At 46.8% G+C, this 25,895-nt stretch overlaps 1 protein-coding gene across 5 annotated transcripts in view; it reads right to left on the bottom strand.

Moving 5' to 3' along the window:
* Nucleotides 1-2,483: 2,483 nt before the first annotated feature.
* Nucleotides 2,484-25,895, bottom strand: part of NRDE2 (NRDE-2, necessary for RNA interference, domain containing) — a 48,598-nt gene continuing 25,186 nt past the window's right edge. For 2 of the 5 annotated variants that reach the window (XM_078335608.1, XM_002754192.7), the window contains 10 exons: nt 24,818-25,265; nt 23,587-23,992; nt 22,113-22,246; nt 19,033-19,153; nt 12,872-13,047; nt 10,455-10,841; nt 8,752-9,692; nt 6,921-7,059; nt 3,472-3,543; nt 2,484-2,885 (listed from right to left, as the gene is read on the bottom strand). In XM_078335608.1, the coding sequence (XP_078191734.1) occupies nt 2,760-2,885; nt 3,472-3,543; nt 6,921-7,059; nt 8,752-9,692; nt 10,455-10,841; nt 12,872-13,047; nt 19,033-19,153; nt 22,113-22,246; nt 23,587-23,992; nt 24,818-25,129 (2,814 nt within the window). In that variant the 5' untranslated portion in view covers nt 25,130-25,265 and the 3' untranslated portion in view covers nt 2,484-2,759. Of the gene's footprint in view, nt 2,886-3,471; nt 3,544-6,920; nt 7,060-8,751; nt 9,693-10,454; nt 10,842-12,871; nt 13,048-19,032; nt 19,154-22,112; nt 22,289-23,586; nt 23,993-24,817; nt 25,266-25,895 lie in introns of all 5 variants that reach the window. The other 3 variants (XM_054240275.2, XM_035261257.3, XR_013521466.1) reach the window with 2 other exon arrangements.

Below are 25,895 nucleotides of genomic sequence, written 5' to 3' on the forward strand. Positions count from 1 at the left end.
ACACATGATGGGGTGTGGCCCAGTGCAGGGTGAGGGCAGGGTACTCATGGAGAGGCTGGGCATCAGTCCAAGCAGGGTGTGGAGCTGTCCTGTTGAGGGGCACCACAGCACAAGGACTCAGCATGGGCAAGGTGAGGCTAGCATCCGTGTGGGGTGTGCATGCAGGGCTGGGGTGGTCCGATGCAGGGAGTCAGTGTGGGCAGCCTGATGTGCAGTATGAGAGCCCAAGTGGGTGAGGGAGGCATCTGCAGGAACAGGATGGTAGCAGCGGAGGGAGGCTGCTTATGTATGGAGACGGTCAAGGAGGTGATAAACGGGACGGTGGAAGCCAGGTTTCTCTGAGGAGTTAAATACAGAAAGGACAAAAATGAGAACAACCTCTGTCCACTGGGAATGCAAGACCCAGACCTTTGCTTCTAAGTATTCTCCACTAAAAGGAGCGAGGGCTGATTCCAGGACCAGGCAGGGAAAGGACAAGATGAACCCAAAGTCTGTTTTGCCAGAAAGCAAAGGCATGCTCAAGGAATGAGAAGGACATGTTCAGAGGACACAGAAGCCTGTGTGAAGGGGCTCCCACTGCCAAATCTGGAACAGTCTGAGCATCCAAACAGTTAACTATCAATGGAATACAGTATAGCCCTTCAGGGAACTACACACATACCAATACATAGGAATTGATCTGGAAGTTAGCTGAGGGAGGGGTGTTTACGGATTTTGAGAGTCCCCCACAAAACACTTCCATTGGAAAGTTACACAGGAGAAGCACAGCGGACACCATCATCATCAAGTGGTCAAAATGCACATCAGTGATGGGCACCTTTAAAGAAGGTGCCACCCAAGGGTGTCACTGCTGTCACACTCCTGCCAAAGATGCTTAGCCTGAATCCAGTCATGAACAAACACCAGGCAAACTGAGGAACATTCTTCAAATTCAGACACTTCAAAAGTGTCCACGACCTTAAAGTCAAAAAAGCTTCCAGTCAGGAGACCGAAGAGATGACAACCAAATGCAGCTCATGATCCTGAACTGGAGCCTTTTCCTAGGGGACGTGACCGGGGCCGGAGGGCCAGCTGGGAGGACTGCGTCCGTGCTGACTTCCTGTTCCATGTCTGCATCACGGGCAGGCAGGAGACTGTCAGCAACTGACTCTCAAATGGTTCAGGAAAGAAAATTCTTTGTAATGCACTTGCACCTTTTCCGTAAGTTTGAGATTAAAAAACAAAAAAACAAAAAACCCAGCACATCAGTACTGCCTTTTCCTCACTGGTAATAGCTGAGTCTTTTCCTCTAGAGGGACAGTCTCCCTTATGTCAGTCCTACAAAAGAAGCTAAAGCAAACGCCAGGCCCTAGCGCGTGTCGGCACAGTGGCTGCACTGCAGCCACCCCAGCTGCTTCTCCAGTTTGCTTATTGACCAACATGCTGAAATGACTATTTCAGCAGCGGGTCACCGAGGCCTGCGGTGCCAAGCACTGGGAATGCAGGGGTGAACTGCTTGTGAAACAACAGAATTCCCAGAGCAATTTTTCTTCCCTGGCTTCCTGCACTGGCGAGCCGGACAGGGATTGCCCCATTTGCCTGCAGAAAACCCGCTGGCTCTGTGGAGCCCTTCCTCAGTGGAACCATCGGAGGTGAACTCTCCCATCACTCCCTCTGCAGCAAGCACGTCTTCACTTTTCCAATACAAAATGACATGTGTACCTTGCAGGTAGTAGCTACCAGGGCTGCTGGCCTTACAGCTGCCTCCTCCTCCTGGGAACACAGCAGAGAGGTGCCTCCTGACCTCCCTCAACACTTCAGAGCTCAGGGAAGATGAGAAAACCATTCCTCCCAGCCATATGTTAATAGTGAAAATGATTCAGCACTAAAAATCTCTTCAGAGGCAGAGCAAGTCTGAAAAATGGATGTGGACACTTCACTCTGCTCACAGCCCTCGGAAAGTACGCCAGAACCAGCGTCGGCCATCACAGCATAAGCAGTGTTGCTGCACCAGCATGTCGGGCCCCTCCTGCAGGCAGGCCCGGAGCCGGCGGGACAGCATGCTTGGCTCTGAGGTGGCTTGGGAGCAGTTTTCCCACAGAGGCTGCCACTGCCCCAGGCAGCCTTCCACACTCCAGTGGCCTCGACCCTGCTGAAGAGCGGGTTCTGACTCCATATGGTCAGGCCCGAGTTGCTCAGCAGCCCCAGGGCATGCTGCCCCTCCAGCTCCAGATGGAGGAGTTGCCTCCAGAGTGCATTAGGAATGACTAGGAACTTTCCACACACTACATGCAGGCCAGAACCCAAGCGTTAACTGCGGCTCTGAAGACAAGCAAAATCTGCTCACCAGCCTGGGGAAGACATCCTAGTGCTGACAAACCAAACCTTTATCTCAGAGAGGGCCTGGCAGGGCCACCATGACGCCAGCCGAGGGGACACATCACCCTGCGGGGGCCAGTGCTGGCTGCGCACAGGGAGAGAATGAGCAAGGGCGTGGCCACACCTCAATCATCATCGGTTTAATGACCACTTGGCATGACTCCCTGGCTATGTACATATATACACACATACACATATATAATATGTAAACAGCTTTTGTGTCATTTTCACACCCCAAAAGTGTGCCAGATGTGAGAGGCTGCCAGCCCAGACACATTATTAATATTGAGAAAGAACATTTCAAAAGCTGAGGTCTCTAACGCACACATTCTCCGCTCATGCCGCCTGGCTCTGCCAGGTGGGCGACTTGGCCTCATAGGCACGGTCTATTCCCCGCGGCTCTAATCCTCCAGCAGCAGCTCCAGCTCCTCCAGTGGCAGGCGCACCCGGAGCTCCTTCTCGGTCATCAGATCCAGGACCTCCTGCATCTCCTCGGGGAAGTACTCCACGGCATCCAGGTACAACACCTAGGGGCAGGCAGGAAGGCCACCCTGCTCAGCCCGCCCTTCCTGTCAGCATGGAGGTGCTCAGGAAGAAAGGGCAGGTTCCTCCTGTCACCTCCACAGCCCGCGCTCCCCTCGGCTCAGACTTTTCTAACTCAGGCCGCACTGGGCATGCTCAGGAAGGACACTGAACTCCAGAGCGAAAGCGAGCAAACTCCAAGTGAGACCTTCTCTTTCACAAGGCGGGCCAGGACTGGCTGGCCGTCACCCTCAGTTTGACTTCTGAGTGTCACCTGACCTGGGCTCTCACAGCTGGGCTGAGACATGATCCCAACTCTTTCGGCATCTGGGCTGATCTCTAAGCAAACGCTGGGAAACCAGCTACCCACAGCAACACTTGCATGAAGCACTGGCCCCAGGGAGGGCCAGGCTCTGCCTCCACAGGGACATTTCACCAGGAAAAGGCTCTGGATGTACCTTGGGACAGTATATGGCGTCCATGAGCCGAGCATCCCCGATGCCATGGGGGCAGGCCGGGAAGACAGTAGCTGGGCAGAGACGTGGCAGGGAGTCTTCAGGAAGCTGAAGACACCATGGCGTTAACACTTACCTTTGCCCACGGACAATTCTGAAGTGCTTTGTAGAATACACCTTTGCTTCTTTCTTTATTTCCTAAGGAAACCTGAGGTGAGGGGAGAAAATACAAAAATGATTAGTTGGCAGAGAGGCCCAGGCTACACGAACACCCCTGGACTGGCGTGCACTACCCCTCGGCTGCAGTAAGCCTGCCTGTGCGGAGGCCCTGGCACCCTCACGGTGGCCGTGGGTAGGGCCAGGTACCAGGGAGGGCTCTCTGAAGCCACTGCTGTGTGGGGGTCACTTTCCCCCCATGAACGGCCCCGGAGTGTCAGGCCTGATCGTGTCCGGCTTTTTAGTCTTCTGTCTCCTCCTCTGCTGTGGGCTGTCACGTCTTGGCGTTAGTGCTTAAACCAAGGAGTGTGTCAGTGAGATGAGGCCAAAGACCTTATTCAAATAGAGAAAAGTTCTTCTGCAATACTTAGGGAAAACAGAAGATACCTGCTTTAATACTTGCCATTTTCTGAAAACTATCTTTTAGAGAAACAAGACAGCCAGGACTGTGATCAGCAACCTTCCTAACGGGGCAAGTTGCATCGGCAATCTCAGCACCACCATGTGGATGCTCAGCACATGTTCTCTCTAGATGTAAAACCCTCCATCCCAAGTCAGCCACAGGACCTCCTTCCCAGCCCAGTGTGGAAGGAGACCCAGCTTGAGGCCTCCGACAGCCCCTCTCAGGCCCCTCCAGGGAATTGCAGCCCACACGGGCAGCTCCACAGGCAGCAGGCTGTGCCACCAGGAGTGTGGCACAGGCAGGCTGTGGAGATGAAGTCTGTGTTTCCACCCCTCTCCTTCAGGCTCCCATCCCTCAGAAGAACGTTCTAGGGGATGCTGGCCCTGCCCAGCCAGGTGGCCGGGGTGCAGCATCCAGGCCAGGACCAGTGAGGACTGCTGACCAGCCTAACCCAGAAACCCGAACAATGGCATCTAGGGACTCCGATTTACTTCTCAGGAACTCCATCTACCAAGGATGTCCTCACTCCCTTTTCAATTTGTTTTTGTTTGCTTGATTTTTTTTCAGGGTCTATGTTACCTAAGCTGGCCTTGAACTCCTGAGCTCAAGCAATCCTCCCACCTCGATCTCCCAAGTGGCCGGAACTCCATGGCCGGTGCTTCTCAGTTAACTCCCAGAGTCACAGGAACTGGAGCTTGACAACCTTGCTTCAGGCAAGGCCCAGGCTGCCTCCAGCCTCTGCAAGTGCCACCCACAGGGCCAGCTGTGAGGCTCAGAGGACTCCTGCGATCCTCCCTGGTGTGAGCCTCCAGTTCTGAGGCTGAGCCTCTCAATTTATAACCAAAGAGCCACTGAGCGCTGCCCTTCCTTCCCATCCCAACATATGTCAATGTCCTCTCTCAGGATACTGACAAAATATAAGCCTTTTGTCCTTTCTGAAAGAAAAAAGAAAAACTTTATGACTGTACTGTCTCAACCATGCACAGCTAATCCTGGAACCCAACAAATCCGGGCAGGCAGCTAGCTGGCCTCCCTTGGCACCGGAGATGCCCTCACTGTCCAGAGGTATGGAAGGGCTCGACGCCAAGTGAAAGCTTGGTGATGACCACGTGTGGCTTCCGTCCATGATTCCATATTCTGAGACATGGCCTTGTGTGTATCTTTGCCCTATGACTGGCGCAGAGTCTCGAGGGGGGGAAGAGCTCATGGGTGCTATCTGGGTCTCCTGGTCCTCCTTCCTCACCTTCTAAACTGACAACTGAGACCCCTTATGAAATTCCTAAGTCAGGATGAAACATAACACAGGGAGCGACTCTTCTTTGCTTGCGTTCCCATGGTACTGTGTCTGCCACCCCACAGGACTGTGGCCAGGTAAATGTCCCCTCAGGCGGACTGGGAGCATCTCAGGGCACCAACTGCATCTTTGCTGGGAACCTAAGAAAACAGCTAATGGAGGAGCAGAACTGCCATGATGGGTCCCCAGGTGAGTGTGTGATTCAGCCAAGGCCAGTCTCCCAGAGGGAAGTGGGACCGGAGACTTCACAGAGAGGCTTCTTCCCTCACACGAACCCAGGAACTGAATCTCATCCAAACCATCTGAGGAACTCAACCAACAAGATGCTGGCCGGGTGTGGTGGCTCATGCCTATAATCCCAGCACTTTGGGAGGCCGAGGCAGGCAGATCACCTGAGGTCAAGAGTTTGAGACCAGTTTGGCTGACATGGCTGACAAACCCATCTCTACTAAAAATACAAAAATTAGCTGGAATCATGCCTGTAATCCCAGCTACTGAGAAGGCTGAGGTAGAACAGCTTGAACCTGGGAGGCAGAGGTTGCAATGAGCGGAGCCTACCACTGTACTCCAGCCTGGGCAACAGAGTAAGACCTTGTCTCAAAGAAAAAAAAGAAAATGTTGATTTATTTTTATTTTTTGAGATGGAGTCTCACTCTGTCGCCAAGGTTGGAATGCAGTGGCATGCCCTTGGCTCACTACAGCCTCTGCCTCCCAGGTCAGCAATTCTCCTGCCTCAGCCTCCCAGGTGGCTGGGATTACAGGCACATACCACCATGCCCAGCTACTTCTTGTGTTTTTAGTAGAGATGGGGTTTCACCACGTTGGCCAGGCTGGTCTCAAACTCCTGACCTCAGGTGATCCACCCACCTCGGCCTCCCAAAGTGCTGGGATTACAAGCATGAGCCACCGTGCCTGACTGGAAATGTTGATTTTTAAAATTATATTATAGATTGCATTTTTTTTTTTAAGAGACAAGATCTCACTTTGTCATCCAGGCTGGAGTGCAGTGGTGTGATCATGACTCACTGCCACCTCAAACTCCTGGGCTCAAAAAATCCTCCCACCTCAACCTCTAGAGTAGCTGGGACCAAAGGCTTACACCACCACACCCAGCTAATTTTTAAATTTTCTGTAGAGATGCGGTATCGCCATCTTGCTTAGGCTGGTCTCGAACTCCTGGGCTCAAGCAATTTTCCCACCCTGGCCTCCAAAAGTGCTGGGACTACAGGTGTGAACCACTGCACCCAACCCGAATCTTATCTTTTAATAACAAAACAATCAGGATCTAGAAATTCTTATGAGCAGAATGGCAAAGAATATAGGTTTCTTTAAAAGGAAAGCTCTTAGACCATTTTGCAAGTTGCCGACCTGCAATCAACTCAAGAGAAACCCACATTCAATTCCATTGCACCGAACAGCCCAGTAGCTAGTCTTCAACTTCATTCTACCAAGTATTTAGAGGAGATGGACCACTTGCACCCTCTTGCCAAGTCCTGAGAGATGTGACATTACTCCATCAGGATTTCTTAGTGATCAGCCAATGCCAAGAAGATGAGACTGAAATAAGGCCTCCAGCTCTCCCGGGCAGGGGCTACTGGACACCTGCACTTACTTATTTGCAAAGAAGAAGTAGAGCTCTGCGTGAACACACAACATCTCAGTATTTTCTTACCAAAAAGTTCAAATACATCCTCCACAGCAAGGGGCACTGGCTGCCACTGTCGCTGCGCATGGCATTTTCAAACAGGGCTTGGATCCGATGCGTTAAGCCGGTCTCAGGAATTGTGGCGTGGATCTCTCTACCGTCTAACCTGCAAGGCAAAGGCTCACATGACTCTGACACAAGTTCTCTCATCCAACATCACAGGAGGAGAAGATGCCTTAGTGACGACAAATGTCAGCAACAGCCAGATCAGAGAGTCAGGAAGCAGCTGTCCCTCAGGCGTGGGGTACTGTGTATGGGGCTGCTCCAAGGCCAGGAGAAGGCACAGACCGGGGTTCTGTGGTTTCTACACCACACTGAACCTTTCCCAGAGTTACGCAAAAACCCCCAAGCCTCTGTTTTCTAAAGAAAGCTACCCTTTAATCAGCAGAATGCAAATTCTACTTTACAGGAAGAAAAGACCTTTAGATTTAAAGTAGAGAAGGCAAGGCTTGCATGGAGTGAACAAAATCCCAATGGAATAAAAAACAAGTGAAATATTATCCAAAGACCATTTTGCCTTATAAGGTCAGAGTGAAGCAACTGCAAAGATTCTGGGAAAACGATGCCTAAGCTAATGTGTCCCCAGATTAACATTCAACCTTCAGAGAGAAAATACTGGATCAGGCCGGACACCCTGGCTCCCTCCTGTAATCCCCACACTTTGGAAGGCTGAGATGGGAGGATCGCTTAAGCTCAGGAGTGGGAGACCAGCCTGGGCAACATGGCAAAACCCCATCTCTACAAAAAATACAAAAGAAACCCAAATTAGCCAGGCGTGGTGGTGCCTGTAGTCCCAGCTACTGGAAAGGCTGAGGTGAGAGGATCACTTGAGCCCAGGAGGTCAAGGCTGCAGTGAGCTGAGACTGTACCACTGCACTCCAGCCTGAGCAACAGAATAAGACCCTATCTCGAGAACAAAAAAAAAAAGAAAATATCATATCAAAGATGGTAATGAAACATGACACTGCTGTCACTAGGAATGCTGACAGAGGCCCCAGTCATTCCGCACTTGTGCCAGGCACTTACCTCACTGACCCTCAGAGAGATCCCTTGACCCTTGTAGGTTTCCATTTGACAGAGAGGGACTATGAGAGGGGAAGTGGCCTGCTCGAGTTCACCCAGGTGAGAAGAGCTGGCACTGGAATCCACAGAGCAGACGCCCAGCCCGTGCTCTCAGCCATCATGCTTTCGTGACAGCTTCTCAGCACTCCCATGGTCTGACGGTCACCACCCATGCACACAGAAGCAACATTCACACTTCCCAGAGCATACCCATGAGACAGTGACCAACTCCTCTCCTGAGAGGCACTGCTACTCTGTGTCTGGCTCGCCTTTCAATCCGTTCTTTTTTTTTTTTTTTTAGATGGAGTCTTGCTCTGTCACCCAGGCTGGAGTACAGTGGCCCAATCTCGGCTCACTGCAACCTCTGCCTCCTAGGTTCAAGCAATTCTCCTGCCTCAGCCTCCCGAGTAGCTGGGATTACAGGCACGCACCACCATACCCAGCTAATTTTTGTATTTTTAGTAGAGATGGGGTTTCACCATGTTGGCCAGGATGGTCTTGATCTCTTGACCTCGTGATCCCCCCACCTCAGCCTCCCAAAGTGCTGGGATTACAGGCGTGAGCCACCGCGCCCGGCCTCAATCCATTATTCTACAGCACTCACATCCCACACAGGTGTTCCGGGCACCGTGCCGTGTTCATCCCTGTATTCCTGAGACCCGGCAAGGTGGGGGGAACACAGCCAGCATTCCATAAACATCTGTGGGGCACACGAACAAAGTCTGTCTGGAATTACCTCTGAACAGTTTCCACTAGTCTTTTCCTCATTTTCTCAGCTTCAATTGCAAACAGCCAAGGCTCCAACGGTTTAGCAGACCTGGTGATTGTGTCAAAAAATCTCCTGGTCTTGCTGGCGCTGTGGGACTTATTCTGAATCTGGACATAGGACCTCCAAAGAACCTGGTTGCCTGGATACAGCTTTAAAGCCTGTGAGAGTGCCTCTCGCAGAGGGGCCAGCGGGTAAACACTCACTTTCATGTGGAATCTCAGCAGGCTTGCGTGCATCAGTGTGATGGCTTCGAGAAAACTGCTCCGACTCTGGGAGCTGGCACTATTCCCCTCGCCAGAGCCTTCTGGAAAAACAGAACTGTGCAGTTTGGCAAATACCTGTTCGTATATCCGTACAGCAGCACCAATCCCGACAGTCAAATACTGGAAGAGCATGAAGCATTTGGACAAGCTAATTAGGCGGGTACAAGAATCGGTGGGAGCTGGATCGGAGACACAGCTGTCACCCAAATAGTCCTGCAGCGCGTGCTCGTAAGCTTTTCGTGCTTTCAAAATGTGAACAGCCAACACCTGTCCAGTGTAGGGCCCGTAGGGGCTGCTCTCGGTCAGCTTGGTTAATATGTGAACAGCTCGGGCGGAGGCGGCCCCTCTCACTTCCGGCGACAGCTCCACCTCCAGCTCCACCTCCAGCTTGGCATAGAGAAGACTGAGCTCACAGAGTTCAGAGTCCTTCAGTCCTTGGCTTCCTGCCATGCCCAGTGCTGTGTCAAAAACTTTTCTAGCATCCTCTGTGTTGCCAAGCAACCACTCCAGATGGGCATACTGCTTCCAGAGGCAAAAGTTGTTGCGGTTTTCTGGCTCCTTAAGGAGATTCTTGGCTAGTTTTTTGCAGTTCTTCCCTTGTGACTTTAATCTCTTCTTGTTTTTAGTGTGCAGACACCACACGACCTACATAAGAAAGAGAAGAATGACTCTAGGTGCTCTGTAATTTTAAGGCGTCCCTCCACACTGCCAACTCTAGAAAGCATTGGCGGTTAAAAAAGGGTCTACGCTTCCTTCCTTTATCACGGGTCTGGTAAACACTGAGGCTCTCTGAGCTGGAAAAGAAATGAGAACTTTAACCAGGGCCATAGGTGCCCCCAGGTTAACAGTCCAGGGTTCCAGCTAAAATCTCTATAAACAAGTCTGATATCCACAAATGTTCTTCTCCATAGAGATGTGGCCACAACATTTTATCACACTATTTAACACAAGCTGGTGTGTGTAATCTGTAGTTAAGGCTTCAGAACTTGGGTGCTAAGAGAGTCAATACTAACTGTGGCCAGCAGAGGGCACAACAGCCGATTCAAACTCATTTCTAGCAGACAGAAAGAGGAGGGTATTCTAAGTAGCTTATTATTTTAATAAGCCCCTGAATGTTCTGACGCTGCTTTAAAACTGTTTTGAGCACTCACTGTTCATATAAGGACGGGCTGGTAAGGCAAGACAATACAATAAACAGCTCAAGAGTCACTGGGGTAGCCTGACTTGTTCCTGTCTGTCTTCACTGCAGCCCCTCAGAAGGGCAAACATACACAAAGCGCCTTCAGGGTCACTGGAGGAGGCGGCGCTGCGGCATAGTTCCAGAGAGCACTCGGAGGCTTACAATCCCGTTTATAAACACCGACATGAAATGAAAAGTCACCAGACACGGAAAGTGTCTGGAATTACCTTTCCAATCTCATACTGTAACCAGGAGAAGCAGAGCTGAGACTTCTCTTTGCCTGAAAACAAAGGCATGACCAGGTGGAAGACGTTGCGGATGAACTCCTCGCCCTCTCGGTTCTGACCCCTGGTCCAGCGAGGACAGCCCAGCCGGTCCATGCGGCCCACACAGCTGGCCCCGGAAAACAAAGGGTTGAAAAAAGTCAAGGGCTTTTCATCATAAAGTCCATTATCAAAGATGCTGTGCTCATCCATGGCCAGATAAAGACAGGAGGCTGGCAGAGTGAAGCCGGAAGGCACACCCAAGAACTGCAGAAAGGCCACCACCAGCTGGAACTGCAGGTCTTCGCTGGAGAGTCTGATCAAAGACTGCCCGATATCATCAAACAGCACCTGCAACCGAGACAAAAAAAAGCGACCCATGTAACAAACAAAACCTGCACGCTTTTCACCACTCTCTTTATATGCGTGCACTGATTCATTATTCAAATTAAATACATTTTAAATAGCGAGGCGCTCAGCTCTTCGTTAGCAAAAGCCAGAGGCCTCACAAGATGACCTGAACAGCCTGGACAGCGGGAGGGTAACTGTTTAGTGGCCCTGTGGTACCATTAACATTTCCAAACGTGGGGAGGCCTGGGAAGGAGAGAAGATGTGAACGGGTTTAAGGCAGGAGCTTTCAAAGTATCCTGACGGATCTGTAGAAAATCTGGAAACGTGTTCACTTCTGAAAGCATACGTAATTGCTTTTGTACTCTGATAACGCATGATTGTGAAAAATGTTTTATTGTAAGATGAAAGATAAGAACTTTACTATTTGTGGTTTCCTTGTACAAAACTGCTCCAAGAAATGAAAAATATGCTCAAAACTAGATAAACGGGTGCAAGGTAGGAAGGAACCTCCAGGAGCAATGGAGCATGTTAAAAGCAATTACAAGAGCCTAATACTAACTCTGAATGTCTGTAGCTGAGTTCGTGTAATAATTTAAAAACATAAGGCCAAGGAGGCCACCCTTTGTGTCCTGGTGCTGCTTATCTGACTGGTCTTTGTGGCTCTCAGCAAAGAGGACATCACAACACAAGCACGATAAACTAGAGTATGCGGGACTCAATCAAAACCATCAATAAATCAGAAAGCTGCTTCTCTGTGTTAAAAATAATTAGGAAGCTTTTCTTCCCCAGGCTTTGATTACAGAAAAAGCTAAATGGAAGAAACTGCTCGCAGCAGCAGTCTGCTCCAGAAATCTGCTTCCAGGAGGCTGCTGGGACTCGGAGCCTTGAGAAATGACTTCCAGAAGGGTGGCTGTGAACTCTACAAAATCCTCAGAAACCAAAGAAAGATTCCACTCTTCTGCAGACATTGTTTCAGTGGGGCAGAGGGCCTCACGGGCAGTCCCCTAAGCCTTCTGGTGAGGTGAGGCTTCCCTGGAAGCCGGCCCCTCCTTCCTCCAGAGATCACCTCTTCTCTGAGTCCCCACTCCAGTCTGGCCACCCCATTCCCTACTCCTCAAACGCTCCTGGCACTCTGGGGCCCTCACCTATGCTGATCCCTCTGCCCAAAGCAGATGCTCCGTCATCAAATATTCCTTCAACATCCAAGCAGATTCACTGAGTGCTCACCACAGCACAAACGCTGTTCTAGGCACTGATGTCACAGCAGTGAACAAAAGGGATAAACTCTGTGCCTTCAGGGCACCTCATTTGTAGAAAAGGTCACAGAACTCCAAGACACAAAATTGGTATCTTGTGAAAATGGATCAATTCCAGGTATCAAGGTAGCATTGCTTCCTTTAATTTAAAACCTCCAGAGCTGCTGGCCACTAAACACAGGGCAGCATGTACCAAGTCACATGGTAACATAATGAGATAAAACGAGTGAAGTGCCTGGTATGCCAAAGGTGTTCAGTAAACGCTAGTTTCTTCTTTCGCAAGACACGCTGATGCCAAGTGTCCAACACGGACCCTACAGCCAGCCCCTCTTGTCTTCTAGAGTCCAGTCTACCTGCTAGGCTTCACGGACTCAAGAGTGGGGTGGGGAGAGCGGACACAAGGAAAGAATCTAGAACAGGGATTCCAAGTTTTGTAAACAATCTCCATGTATCCCACAGGGTTCCTTCCACATGAAAAATTAACTGAATGACCTGGAAGACAATCTCCAGAGGGGTGACCACAAGGGCCTACCACCTAGTAGGGGAAAGGAGCTCTCTGGTCAAGTGCCTATATGCTCCCCCAATCAACAAGGAAATTCTACACTGATACCCGGCAGGAAGTTTCCACAGACAAAAAGGAGCAGGTTGGCATCTCCTAAGCCAGCCAAGTGCTCAGAAAGCTCCTGGGGCCTCCTTTCAGATAACCAAAGTGCACCGGAATGGAAAGCAGACAGAGGCCCCCACTCGGCTTCCACCTGGGTGGAGGGTACGTGCCTGTCTCTCGGGATCCTCACAGTCTTCCTCCGTTTGCTTCTTGGTCTTATCAGGGCGCCAGGGCCGCCAGTGCCTCTGGTCTCGGGAACGCTCAGCAGCAAGCCAGATCTGCCACCTGGGCAGAGTCTTATCTTTTATTTCCTGGTCGTCCTCTTCTGGTTCTTCGTCATCCTCGTCTAGACAAGAATGAGATGTCTTCACCTCATCAGCATATAAAACCACCATTGCCACTCAATGAGCTATGTCAGGGAGTGCTGGGCACCCGCAATGCCAAGATGCCTAAGAGCCATGCCAGCCTCCCCAGATATTCAGTGGGATTTAGGAACTCTATTGTAATCAGTCAAGTCCTCAGGAAACAAAGGAGGACAAGATGATAAAATCATATTATTTTAAATATTACAGTGATTAGAATGGAAATGACACATACTCTAGAAGAGTACTGTCCCACAGAACTCGTTGTGATGATACAGATGCTCTACATATCTGCATTGACAGGTAGCCACATGTGACTCACCGGGCACGTGAGATGTAGCTAGGAAAGGAACTGAATTCCTTTTCTTTTTTTTTCTGAGCTGGATTCTCGCTCTTGTTGCCCAGGCTGGACTGCAGTGGTGTAATCTCAGCTCACTGCAACCTCCATCTCCCAGGTTCAAGCAATGCTCCTGCCTTACCCTCCTGAGTAGCTGGGGTTACAGGCATGTGCCACCACTATGTCTGGCTGATTTTTTCTATTTAGCAGAGATGGGGTTTTGCCATGTTGGTCAGGCTGGTTTCGAACTCCTGACGTCAGGTCATCCACCTGCCTCGGCCTCCCAAAGTGCTGGGATTACAGGCATGAGTCACCATGCCTGGACTGAATTCTTAATTTTATTTAATTTTAAATTGCCACATGTGACTAGAGGTTACTGTATTGGACAACATAGTTTTAGAATGCTAAATAACATTTAATGATGGTATTAGTTTAGATTTTCTTAAGTCACTATTATTTTTAGCCAAAGACCTTATAATTAATTATGACCTATGCTCCTTAGAACTTGCCTTTTAAAAAGCCAAATCAGGATATCTAATACTTTGTTTCCTAATTCTTAACATGCAGAACGGAAGAAGAGAAAAGCTGGAGTTATCGTAAAGTTCAATGTTAAAAATAAATAAGGCATATAAAATGGTACAGCCATACAGGAAACCATTCCGGCAGTTTCTTACAAAACTAAACAGGCACTTAGCATAACTGCACTCTTGGGCACTGATCCCAGATAAATGAACGCCTGTGCTTACACAAAAACCTACATGCTAATGCTCAGGAGCAGCTTTATTCATAATTGCCAACACCTGGAAACAATCCAAACATCCTTCAGTAGGGTTGAACAGTTAAACTGTGGTCTGTTTACACAATGGAATACTACTCAGCAATAAACATGAGCGAACTACTGATATATGCAACAATATGTATGTATCTCAGGGAAATTATGCTACATTTAAAAAGCCAGTCTCAGAAAGTTACACACAAACCAACTGCTGCCAGGGATGTGGAAAAATCGGAACCCTTGTGCACTGCTGGTAGGAATGTAAAATGGTGCAGCTGCCGTAAGCCGTGTGGAAAACAGCATGGCATACTAGACACGGGACTTCCATATGATGCGGCAATTCCACTGCTGAGTATCTGTCAGGAGAACTAAGACATTCACAGCAGCATTATTCACAATGGCCCAGAGGCGGAAGCAACCAGAGTGTTCACTGATGAATGGACTGACAAAATGTGGTGGATACATACAGTGGAGAAGCGTTCAGCTTTAAAAAGGAAGGAAATCCTGGTGCAACATGGATGAAGCCTGAAGACACTATGCCAAGTGGAATCAGCCAGTAACAGAAGGTCAACTGCTGTGTGATTCCACACACACCAGGTTCCTAAAGCCGTCGAATTCACAGAGACAGACAGTAGAATGGTGACAGCTAGGGCCTGGTGGGAGGGAGAAATGAGGAGTTTGTCTTTAGTGGGTACAGATTTGGGGAAGATGAAGACGTTCCGGAGGTGGATGGAGGTGACGGCTGCCTGACAGTGTGAATGTACTTACCGTCAGTGAACTGTATGCTTAAAAATGATCAATTTTATGTTATATATATTTTACAACTAAAAAAAATTGTGTTAATAAGTTATATACCATATGATTCCATTTATATAACTTTCATGAGATAACAGGATAAGAGAGAGAGAATAACGTTTCCCAGGAGTTAGGGAGGGGGAAGGGGCAGATGCGGCTAAAAAAGGACAGCGCAAGGGAGCCTTGCGGTGATGAAACAGTTCTGTATCTTGATGTGGCAGTGATTACACAAAGCTACACACATGATAGGAACTACCTAGTACTACAGAGACCCACACACACAAATGAATGCATGTCAAATGCGAAATGTGAATAAACTCTGCAGACTGTACCCATGCCAGTTCCCCAGCTGACACTGTGCTGTAGTACTACCACTGGAAAGAACTGGACCAAGGGTGCATAAAACCTCCTAGTACATTTTTTCTACTTGTTGTGACTCTATATTATTTCAAAATAAAATATTTTTTAAAACCCAAATAAACACATAATGTATATATTAGCATTCTATTATTCTACCAATATTCTGTCTAAATGCTTTTGAGTTTCTCAAAAAGAAACTAAAATTTAACTATTTATCACCTTCTTCTAAAGATCTATGTTTAAAGTAATCTTTTAATCACTCTGAAGAAGTCTTTATATATATATATATATATTTTTTTTTTTTTTTTTTTTGAGACGGAGCTTCACTCTGTCACCCAGGCTGGCCTCACTGCAACCTCTGCCTCCCAGGTTCAAGCAATTCTCCTGCCTCAGCCTCCAGAGTAGCTGGGACTACAGGCGCCCACTACCATGCCCAGCTAATTTTTGTGTTTTTAGTAGAGATGGGGTTTCACCATGTTAGCCAGGATGGTCTTGATCTCCTGATCTCGTGATCTGCCCACCTCAGACTCAAAGTGCTGGGATTACAGGCGTGAGCCACCATGCCCAGCCTGAAAAACTCTTAAAAGAGAAATTACCTTTGTGAGCCATACATCAGACTTAGACACCTGAATCTACTACATTAAGGACTCAAAAGATTACATGGCTTTGGACAGACATTCATGTATAACAATTACACACCAACAGAAAGTGAGGGCAAGAGAGAAGAAACATGCTGTGAGAAACGCTCAAATATGTGATGAAATCAACTACCCTCTAAACACTAACCCTCTCAGGATAAATAAGGGAAATTAAAAATAAAATAAAAACAAAAACTGTGATTAACTAGGTTTGCTGGAATCAAGAAAATTTTCAGCCTTTCTTTTGACCCTCCTAGTGTTTTGGAGGACTTCCATTAACTTCATTAGAAAGAAATTCTTAAACAGCAAAAGTTTACCCATAATGGAAATGTGTGAGAAGTTTGCAGAGAATCTAAGTACCAACACAAGTCTGTAACTTGATGCTAGAAGTCAAGGTTTTAATATTAATTTGCAGCTTACTTTGCAGCCAGGCTTGGTGGCTCACACTATAATCCCAGCACTTTGGGAGGCGAGGCAGGTGGATCAGGAAGTCAGGAGATCGAGACTATCCTGGTTAACACACGGTGAAACCCTGTATCTAATAAAAATACAAAAACTTAGTTGGGCGTAATGCCACACGCCTGTAGTCCCAGCTACTTGGGAGGCTGAGGCAGAAGAATCACTTGAACCCAGGAGGCAGAGGTTGCAGTGAGCCAAGATCATGCCACTGTACCCCACCCTGGGTGACAGAGCAAGACTCCATCTCAAAAAAAGAAAAATAAATAAATAAATATATAATTTAAACATATATAATTTAAATATATATGTTTAAATAGGTTTAAACATATATATATATATATATATATATATATATGTATGTATTCTTTAAGTGACCATTAGACATCTGGAAACTTATCAGAAGTGAAATTATTCTGTGGATACTATTATGAAAACTTTATCATCACAGAAACAGAACATAGCCAACTATGTAACAGATACGGTGCTTGTAATGGGCTCTCTAACAAAAACCAAACAAAACCAAAAAACCAAAAAAACTAAACCTAAAAATACAGCCCTTTGCTAAGTCAGTCACTCAGAGAGAAGAGTTACTAATGAGACTTCCGTTTTTTGGCTCTTGCTCATGCGGTCTTGCAGCCTCAGTGGCTGAGTGCAATACCTACTTCCGTTTCATGCAGGCTGTTTTTCTTCATATTTAAAACCACTAGTTAGCCTGATGAGCAGTTCTCACTCTTTCTAGAAAAGAATACTCCAGGGAAATCTAAACAGCTGAGCCTCTGACAGCCCCAAGTGAGGCATGATCACTGTCTGATGGCACTCCCCAGAGGAGAGCTACCCCAAAACACTGAAGGGCCCCTCTCACTTCCTAGTGGTAACAGAAATGCTAGCCTGGAGCTCTGAACTGCCATGGAGACAATATCTAATCCAAAGTTTTCATGGTGCAAATGAATAAACAAAGAAGGTCATACCTGTGAGAAGAGGCTCACAGCCTAGGCAAGGAGCCACTCAGGATCCTGAGTCCTTGTCCATCGCTCTTTCCCTGTAGAACTTGCAACAAAACCATCTGCTTGGCAGATCTCCCTCTATGCTGGAACTGCCTTTGTGAAGCAGTTCCTAAATGTCTAAGAGTTGTGCTGTCCAATACACAAGTGATACAAGTAACACATGGCTATCAAGCACTTGAAAAGTAGCTGGTCTGGGCTGGGTGCCATCTGTAACCCCAGCGCTTTGGGAGGCTGAGGTGGGTGAATTACTTGAGGTCAGGAGTTCGAGACCAGCCTGGACCAACATGGTGAAACCCTGTCTCTACTAAAAATATAAAATTAGGTGGGCACGGTGGTGCATACCTGTAATCCCAGCTAGTTGGGAGGCTGAGGAGTGAGAATCCCTTGAATCCGGGAGGCAGAGGTTTGCAGTGAGCCAAGATCAAGCCACTGCACTCCAGCCTGAACGACAGACCGAGACTCTGTCCCCAAAAAAAAAAAAAAAAAAGTAGCTAGTCTAAACTGAGATGTGCTAAAAGTGTAAAATACACACTAGGTTTCAAAGAGTACTAAAAAAAAGATGCAAAATACGCAGTTAATAATTTTTTTCTTTTTAAAGCATGCAATTGGCATCTGAATCTCTGGTTAATTTTAAAATACTGATTACATGCTAAAATGTTTTGATATACTAGATTAAATAAAATACACTATCAAAATTAACATCTTCTGTTCCTTTTTTACTTTTCTAAAGTGGCCATTAGAAAATTTGAAATTACACAACAGGCTCACATTGTATTTATATTCAACAGCTCTGTGTTAAGAGTATAAATCTGGAAAGTACTTTGGGTCATTTAGAATGAGAGTTATATAACTGCTAGGTAATACTTTATAATATTCCTAAAAAGGTAAGTTTTTTCAAACTTACCTTTGGTCTATACACTGGTCTATACATTGCCAGGAGAACAAAAAGACTGTCTGAAATACACACTAAAAAAGAATGGGGTGGGGTGTGGTGGCTCATACCTGTATCCCAGCACTTTGGGAGGCTGAGGCAGGCACATCACTGGAGGTCAGATGTTTGAGACCAGAGACCAGCCTGGCCAACATGGTGTAACCCCATCTCTACTAAAAATACAAAACTTAGCTGGGCACAGTGGCAGGAGCCTGTAATCCCAGCTACTCAAGAGTCTGACACATGAGAACTGCTTGAACCCCAGAGGCAGACGTTGCAGTTAGCTGAGACAGCCCCACTGCACTCCAGCCAGGGCAAAAGAATGAGACTCCATCTCTAAAAAAAAAAAAAAAAAGAATAGGGGTTGGGGTGGTTGTTAACAAGGGTCTTTCTTCAGTTGCAACCTATAAAAGGAAAAATTACAGAAACTTTCAAATCCTCAAAGCATTATGTACTGAAGGAGTAAGAGGACTGCTTTAAAACTTCTAAGGGGAAGAAACAGTCCATTCTCCCATGACATCTACGTAACATTTTTGACATTTTGATGTTTGTGCAATGTTCTGAAGCTATTGATAAATAGCTTAAACAGAAGAACAAATAATCATGAGGATGTAAAAACAAATTCCAGAAGAAAAAGACGTACATGGGATGTCACTGGGAGGTGACTTACCTGGGCTGATGACCACCCAGCCACCTCGCTCCTGCTGGTGCATCCACGCCTTCCATCCTCGGGCTCCCTTTTCCCCAGCCCGGGGCTCTCCACTGTCCCAAAAGGGCTCAAAGAATTCCACCTGTTCAGGTTTTAGAATGGATGTCAGACTTCATTTGTACAAAACTGCTGAGTCAGTGGGCAAAATGAAGTGTATGATCCTTGAAATCACATTTGCCAACAGTCTTTGAAGTAGATACATGCTACATACCCCAAGATAGAAAAAAGAATGATCTACTGTGGCAGGCAGCTTCCAAGATAGCCCCCATGACCTGACCCCTGCCTCGTGGATTTCACACTGGCACATGAGCTGGACCCGGTGATTCTAACACAAAAAAATATGGCAGAAGCGATGGGAAGTCCCTCCTGAGATTAGGTTACAGAAAGACCAGTCAAGGTTCAGCAAGAAGGGTCTCCAGCTGCATAGGAAGGGAGTGGTTTCCTAGTTCTTATCTTGCCAGGCCAGTCTAACCAGGGACAGTGGCACTGCCAGTTCACCTAGTGCCACTGACCCCCAAGCTAGTCCCTAAAGTCATGCCACTTTCAAGATATTTTGAGAGGAAGGTTCCAATAAGACAGACCATGAGCTCTTGAGCACCATCATACCTTAAGTAACTATGTATTTCTAACACCTGGCACAATATTCAGTGTCTAGCAGGGACTCGATAAATACCTGTTGACACAGATACGAACAAGGTAGGCAACCAGGGAATAAAAAAGTCTGGTTTTTTTTTTTTTGAGACAGCATCTCACTCTGTCGCCAGGTGCCAGACTGGAGTGCAGTGGCACAATCTCGGCTCACTGCAACCTCCGCCTCCCGGGTTCAGGCAATTCCCCTGCCTCAGCCTCCCAAGTAGCTGGGACTATAGGCGCACACCACCACGCCCAGCTAATTTTTGTATTTTTAGTAGAGACGGGGTTTCACCATGTTGGCCAGGATGGTCTCGATCTCTTGACCTTGTGATCCACCCGCCTCAGCCTCCCAAAGTGCTGGGATTACAGGCGTGAGCCACTGCGCCTGACCTGCATTTTCTTTTTTTTGAGATGAGTTTCGCTCTTGTTGCCCCGGCTGGAGTGTGCAATGGCGTGATCTTAGCTCACCACAACTTCTGCCTCCCGGGTTCAAGGGATTCCCCTGCCTCAGCCTCCCAAAGTGCTGGGATTACAGGCATGAGCCAATTCCGCCCAGCCTAAAGGTCTGCATTTTAAAGTCTGGCCCCATTAGCGCCTCCCTCATTCATTCGTGGGTTAGATCTGCAGTGTGTGGTAAGCAGCTCACTGACAAAATCTTTCCCTATGGAACAGAACGTGAACACAGCAATGAACAGAAACGTGATCATATTATCAACTGGAAACAGGACTGTAAAAGTGAGCCAATAACCTACTCAATGAAAGCTTTTGTAAGAAACCTTTTGAAGAGGACAAGCAGGCTTCCAGTGGGCACAGCAACGGCCAGGAGGCACTGGATTATCCAGCCTGAGCCCCAGGCAGTGCCACACAGGCCTGGAAGAGCATGGCCTCCAGGAGAGCCATGTCAGGGCAGGGCAAGTGTCCTGACATGTCAGTCATGCTCAGGAAGGGGAACCAGGAAGACTACACGCCCTCTTTAGAGGTCTGGCTCTTATAAGAGAAAAGAAAGTTTACTCAAGAAAAAGAAAGGTGGTTTTTTTTTTAAATAGTGTGATAAATGAGTATAATCAATTTGTTTATTCCGCAGAAACACAGACCAGTAGTATCAGACCTGCCTGTGTTAAATCACGCTACTATGTTTATGGTAACAATGTCTCTCAGTTATAAAAGCAATATGCAATGTTATTAAATAAGAAACTTTATTCCAAAATTGTCATGTAAATGCTTTGGAATTACATGTGCTGTAGCACATGGATCAGGGTTGAGAGTGGTGGTCCTCGATGGATCACGTTCGTAGGCAGAGCCCTCCACCCATCGCTCTGTTCTTATCACAGGGGGTCTTATGAAAGGGGCGGGGGAGGGGGTGAGAGAAATTCTGATCCTGACCCACAAGACTCCTTAGAGTCAGTTGAGAAGCACTTCTATAGTACAGCCCAGTCTTAAAATCTGAAAGCATGCCTTAAAATTACTTTGTTATATGGCTTATTAATGATCGATTACAGCAATTTAAGTAGTATCATTCTTTAATCCAACTTTTTCTAGAGGTAGCATGATAAAAACGGTCTCTACTGGCAATTCATGAAACTCCCACCCAATGGAGACCTTGGCCGCTCAAGAAACACTTTTGAAATGTTCACCATAAATTCCGATATTCTATCTATCTTCCACTAGACATCTTTACAGAGTAGAAAACTGAGTTGTCTTTAGTGGAAAAAGGTAAAAGATATGTTTTCTTATTTGTACAGCTCTATAAACATTGTTTATGTCTTCACTTCATCTATCTCAAACACTGGCAATGCTCGCTTGTCATCTAAAAAATTAATCCTTCCCCATCCGGATCATTGCTGACACGGTGCCTATGTGTCATTTCATTTGAACTCTAGCAAAGATTGTGGGTACTTATTAGGTTCATTGGGGAAGTGATGCAAGACCCAAACTAGAATGTATAAGGGTGGAAGAGACCGTAAACCTTTATACAAGGTTTAAAATGGCATGACAACTGCTTCCCTGACTGGGGGAGCTAACCAGCACTGAAACAAAAGCAGAAAGAGAAGAGGGGAAGAGGGGAAGGAAGGAAAGGAGGAAGAGAGGGAGGGAGGGAAGACAGGGAGGGAGGCAGAGAGGGAGTCAGAGAGGCAGGGAGGCAGGCTCGAGGGTGAGTCCTCAGAAAGCCTTTATGTTGTGAAGGAGGGGGAAGCTTCATTTTACCTATCCACATCTCACTAGTTTCATTACAAAACTTTCCTTGGATAACTGGACTACTTCTGAGAAGTCCTCCTCAGCAGACTGATATAAAGGAGGATATGGTATTTTAAAAACACTACCACCACCTCTCATTACCCACACCTTCCCCGTCTCCCTCCAGAGAAGGAGACAGAGAGAAGAGAGACGAGGAGAGCAGAGCTGGGTACCTGTCCTTTGGTAGGCATCTCTTTCAGGCTGTCAGGTTTGAAGAAGGTGAAGTCCACCATGGCCTGGAACAATGAGATGGCCTTCTCAGAGTGGCCGGCCTGCCGCAGAAAGTGGCACTGCTGAAGAAAGAGTGCTGCGAACAGGAGGGCAGAGGGGAAGAAGCCTGGTTGCCACCCTTAAAGGGAAAGAACTAACTTCTCAAAAACAGGCAATTAACACACTTTTACCTGCAATCCCTGTTAATTTCCAAAGCTGCGACACATGCCCTGATTTAAAGTGACTCAAACAGTATTATAATCCAAGTATGTTCGTTCGAATTCTTGTGTGAAACCCTCACAGAACATAAATATTAACAATAAAAACTGTATATGGTACATAGAAATAAGTCGAGAGGTTGGTCTGAATGCTATCAAATAATCAGAGTTCATTATTACAAGAAAAACTATAGAAAAAGGATGGCGCAGCAAATTTTTATCAGAAAGCAAAGAGCTGTATTCAATTGATCACTAGATGGCATGAGTCACCAGCAACTTTCATCCCATGTTCAGAGTCGGCTGTAAACAAATCAAGATTCCACGTCTGAACACTGCAGTTCATCTTACTTGTGGTACAATTCCAGCTACTAAATCATACTCAGCTATTTGAGTAGATCACAAACAGTAACAAATTCAAGACTCTGTGTCAGTGGGATACATGCTTATCATTTTGGGAGCAATGCATTTCTATCTTTAGATGCCAACAGGAATTAACGTGCAGCAGCAGGGGTTGCGATCAAATCAATGCCCGCTCTGTGCCGGACACTGAGCTAGACTCGTCACAGATGATCTCCTTCACTGCACACCACGGTCCTGTAAAGCAGGTTTATAGTATAGTTGCTGACAGAGAAAACGGAGCTCAAAGAGGGCTTGCCCAAGGACACAGCAGAGCCAATGAAGGGCAAAGCCTTCAGGATTCAAGGTCAAGAGTGATTACCCTGGCTCTGCACAACATGCAGCCTCCGACATCTCACTACTGCCAAAATTTATACTCCAGGCTCCTTCAGGACACACCAAAAATGTTAACAGCACAGTAATACCCACGACTTCTATTTATGCAGTGGTTCTCAGTCAGGGCATCTCACGGACATTACTGCCCGCGACTCTATAATTGGGTGAGACGGGTACAAGCATCTCAACAGATAAGGCCATCAACTGCCAAAGCAGTTAAGAGACTGGCCTGTGTTTACGTGGTTAATAAGCAGAACTTTGTCCAATGATATTTTCTTAACTGTACTGGCTCTATTGCCCCCACCCGTCCTGCGAGCTGGGGGCAAATCTGTTATCAACAAGAGTCATAATACTTTTTAAAAAATATCAGTTCTATCAAACAATTTAGACTTTTTCCAGAATAAACCAAAAAGAGATTTTCATTTTCAAGTAAAGCCAAAAGAAAGTCTAACTCCTCCCACGTAACTGGATCTGGTTATCTCCTTACCAAACATGGCCTCTTCTGTGCCAGGCAACGCAGGGTGAGATAAGATGCTGCCGTCCTTAACAGCAGACAAAGTACTCAAGCATTTTCCATAAAGACTGTGAATTTTTGATATCGAAAAGGTACTAAACTGGCTCTGGCAAAACAAAAGGTATTTCTGCCACAGGGCTGTATTATTGGGATGTAAAAATATCAGTTTCTGCCACTCTTTGACCAGAGTGGAGGGCTCCCAGAACTCTGTGCAGAGCTTCAGCTTGGCCAGTTTCAGATCCACACTGCTCTGGTTGCTCTCAATGGCCCGCTCCAGGATGGCCAGCTTCTTCTCCAGAATGAGCTTCAGGGACCGCTTTCGCTTTTCCTGCTCTCCTTCCTCGATGGCATACAGCCCAGGACTTTTCATGACCTCGTCCTCAACAACAAAAACACCAATTTACAAATGCGAATGGACCTGAGGGATCCTGAGAGTTTCAACAATGCTTAGCCACTTTCTTACCACCCCCTGGGGAAATGTCATTCAAGTTTTCTTCAACCACTGGTTTGCCACAATTTCTTTTAAAGAAAACTTGGATCCTAAGGTGCTTGTGTCACCTGGTATATCTGATCTTGTGTTTATCACTTAACTGTCCACTTTCTGTAATTTGAAACTTTGATATCTGTATCAATAACTAGCAAACAATGCCTTGAAATTCTTTTCTTAAGAGCAGACATTACCAATAAAAGGGCCAAATGTGGGACAAAATATGGTAATTGTATGACTGGTTCAAAATGAGGGACTCAGACCAACCCATAAGTTTTTCAAAGGGAGTGCATGGCTCCAACTGGGTAATACACCGGGCAGCTCTTTCTCTTTCACAATTCTGTGAGCTCTGCCCTTTCTGCGTACCTCAGGAATGCCTCTCCCTATCTGGTGAACATCTCTTCTTTCACGATTGTGTTCCACTTTCACCTTTTCCTTCTTGGTAGCTCTTTCTCCTCCCTCACTGCAAGTCACCTCTCACTCCACTCCCAAGTTACACATTACAGCATTTACTACCCCAGGGTACACTTATTCTTCACATGTCCATCTTCCTCATTGGACTTTGAGCAAGCTCAGGGCAAAGGCTCCCTTCTAATCATCTCCGCATGCCCAGTGTCAAATTTCCTCATAAGCTCAAAAACTGCTGCAGAGTCCATCAGTTTGCCCACAATCATGAATGTCCCTCTAAGGTAAGAGAATTGGGATGGTAACACATACCTGAAAAGCAACAAATGCCATCCACAGCTGCGTATCCCGCGGATTCTCCCGCACCCTCCTGTTAAACTCCTCCACCCTGGCCTTGAGAGCTGCACTCTCGCTGTCTGGCTGTGTGTCTGGCTGCTTTGATTCCTGCTCTGGAGGACCCTGTCCTTGTAGCCACTGTGTGGTTGACTGATCATAAATCCCCAGAGGATTCAACCAGGTTGTAACAGGAGCTGCATCTTCCAAGTCCTTCACTGGTATAAAGGAGGCGGGGTCAGATGATGGAGGTTCAGTTTTACTGCTAATGGCAATTCCATCAATGTTCATTAACCCCACACTCTTCTTAGTAAAATAGCGTTCAACCTGCTTGCGTGAATGCTTCTTCTCTGTGGAAGTCCCTTCCCAAGATATGCGTTGCTTCACAGGATTAATGCCAAGGCAGGAGTCTCCTTTCCTCTTGTATCTTATATTAGGAAAAGAAAAAAAGTTACTGAGGGAATATGTGCACTACCTCTGAATGACTGAAGGCTCATTAGACCTAAACTCTTGTTATGCAAGTTAATTGCATCTAGCCAAATTCACCTTACCTTCAAAGTGTTTCTATTTGGAGACACACAAGGACCAGCAATTAACTTTCTTTCTGCCTGGCTTGACTTCTTCCTATAGCACTTCAACTCTTCATTAACATCTCATGAATTTAAGATCACGCCTGTCTTCCAGATCTTAGTAATTTCTATTTTCCTGCAGCCTTGTAAAGAACTGTCACACACATTATGTCATTCGATCATCACAGCCACATGTGACAGGCAAGGCAAAAATCATCTTCCCCTCTCTTAACTGTTCTTAAATAAGGACACAGGCCTGGGAACCTGGATCATCTGTCTCCTAAACCGGTCCTGTTTCCTCAATATTTTCCTGTGTCCCTACTTAAGAAGATAACATAGAGGCCTAAGATTCTTTTTTTAATCCTGAAACAAAGTATGTCAAATGAAATTACATTTGGTTATTTTCTACTCTAGAGGAAAAGAGGTTGGGTTCTAAAATGCTTTTATGGAACGTGTAGGTGTCCCCAGAGTTAACAAACACATGACTA

Source organism: Callithrix jacchus, chromosome 8, assembly GCF_049354715.1.
Source record: "Callithrix jacchus isolate 240 chromosome 8, calJac240_pri, whole genome shotgun sequence".
Classification (NCBI taxonomy): Eukaryota; Metazoa; Chordata; class Mammalia; order Primates; family Cebidae; genus Callithrix; species Callithrix jacchus.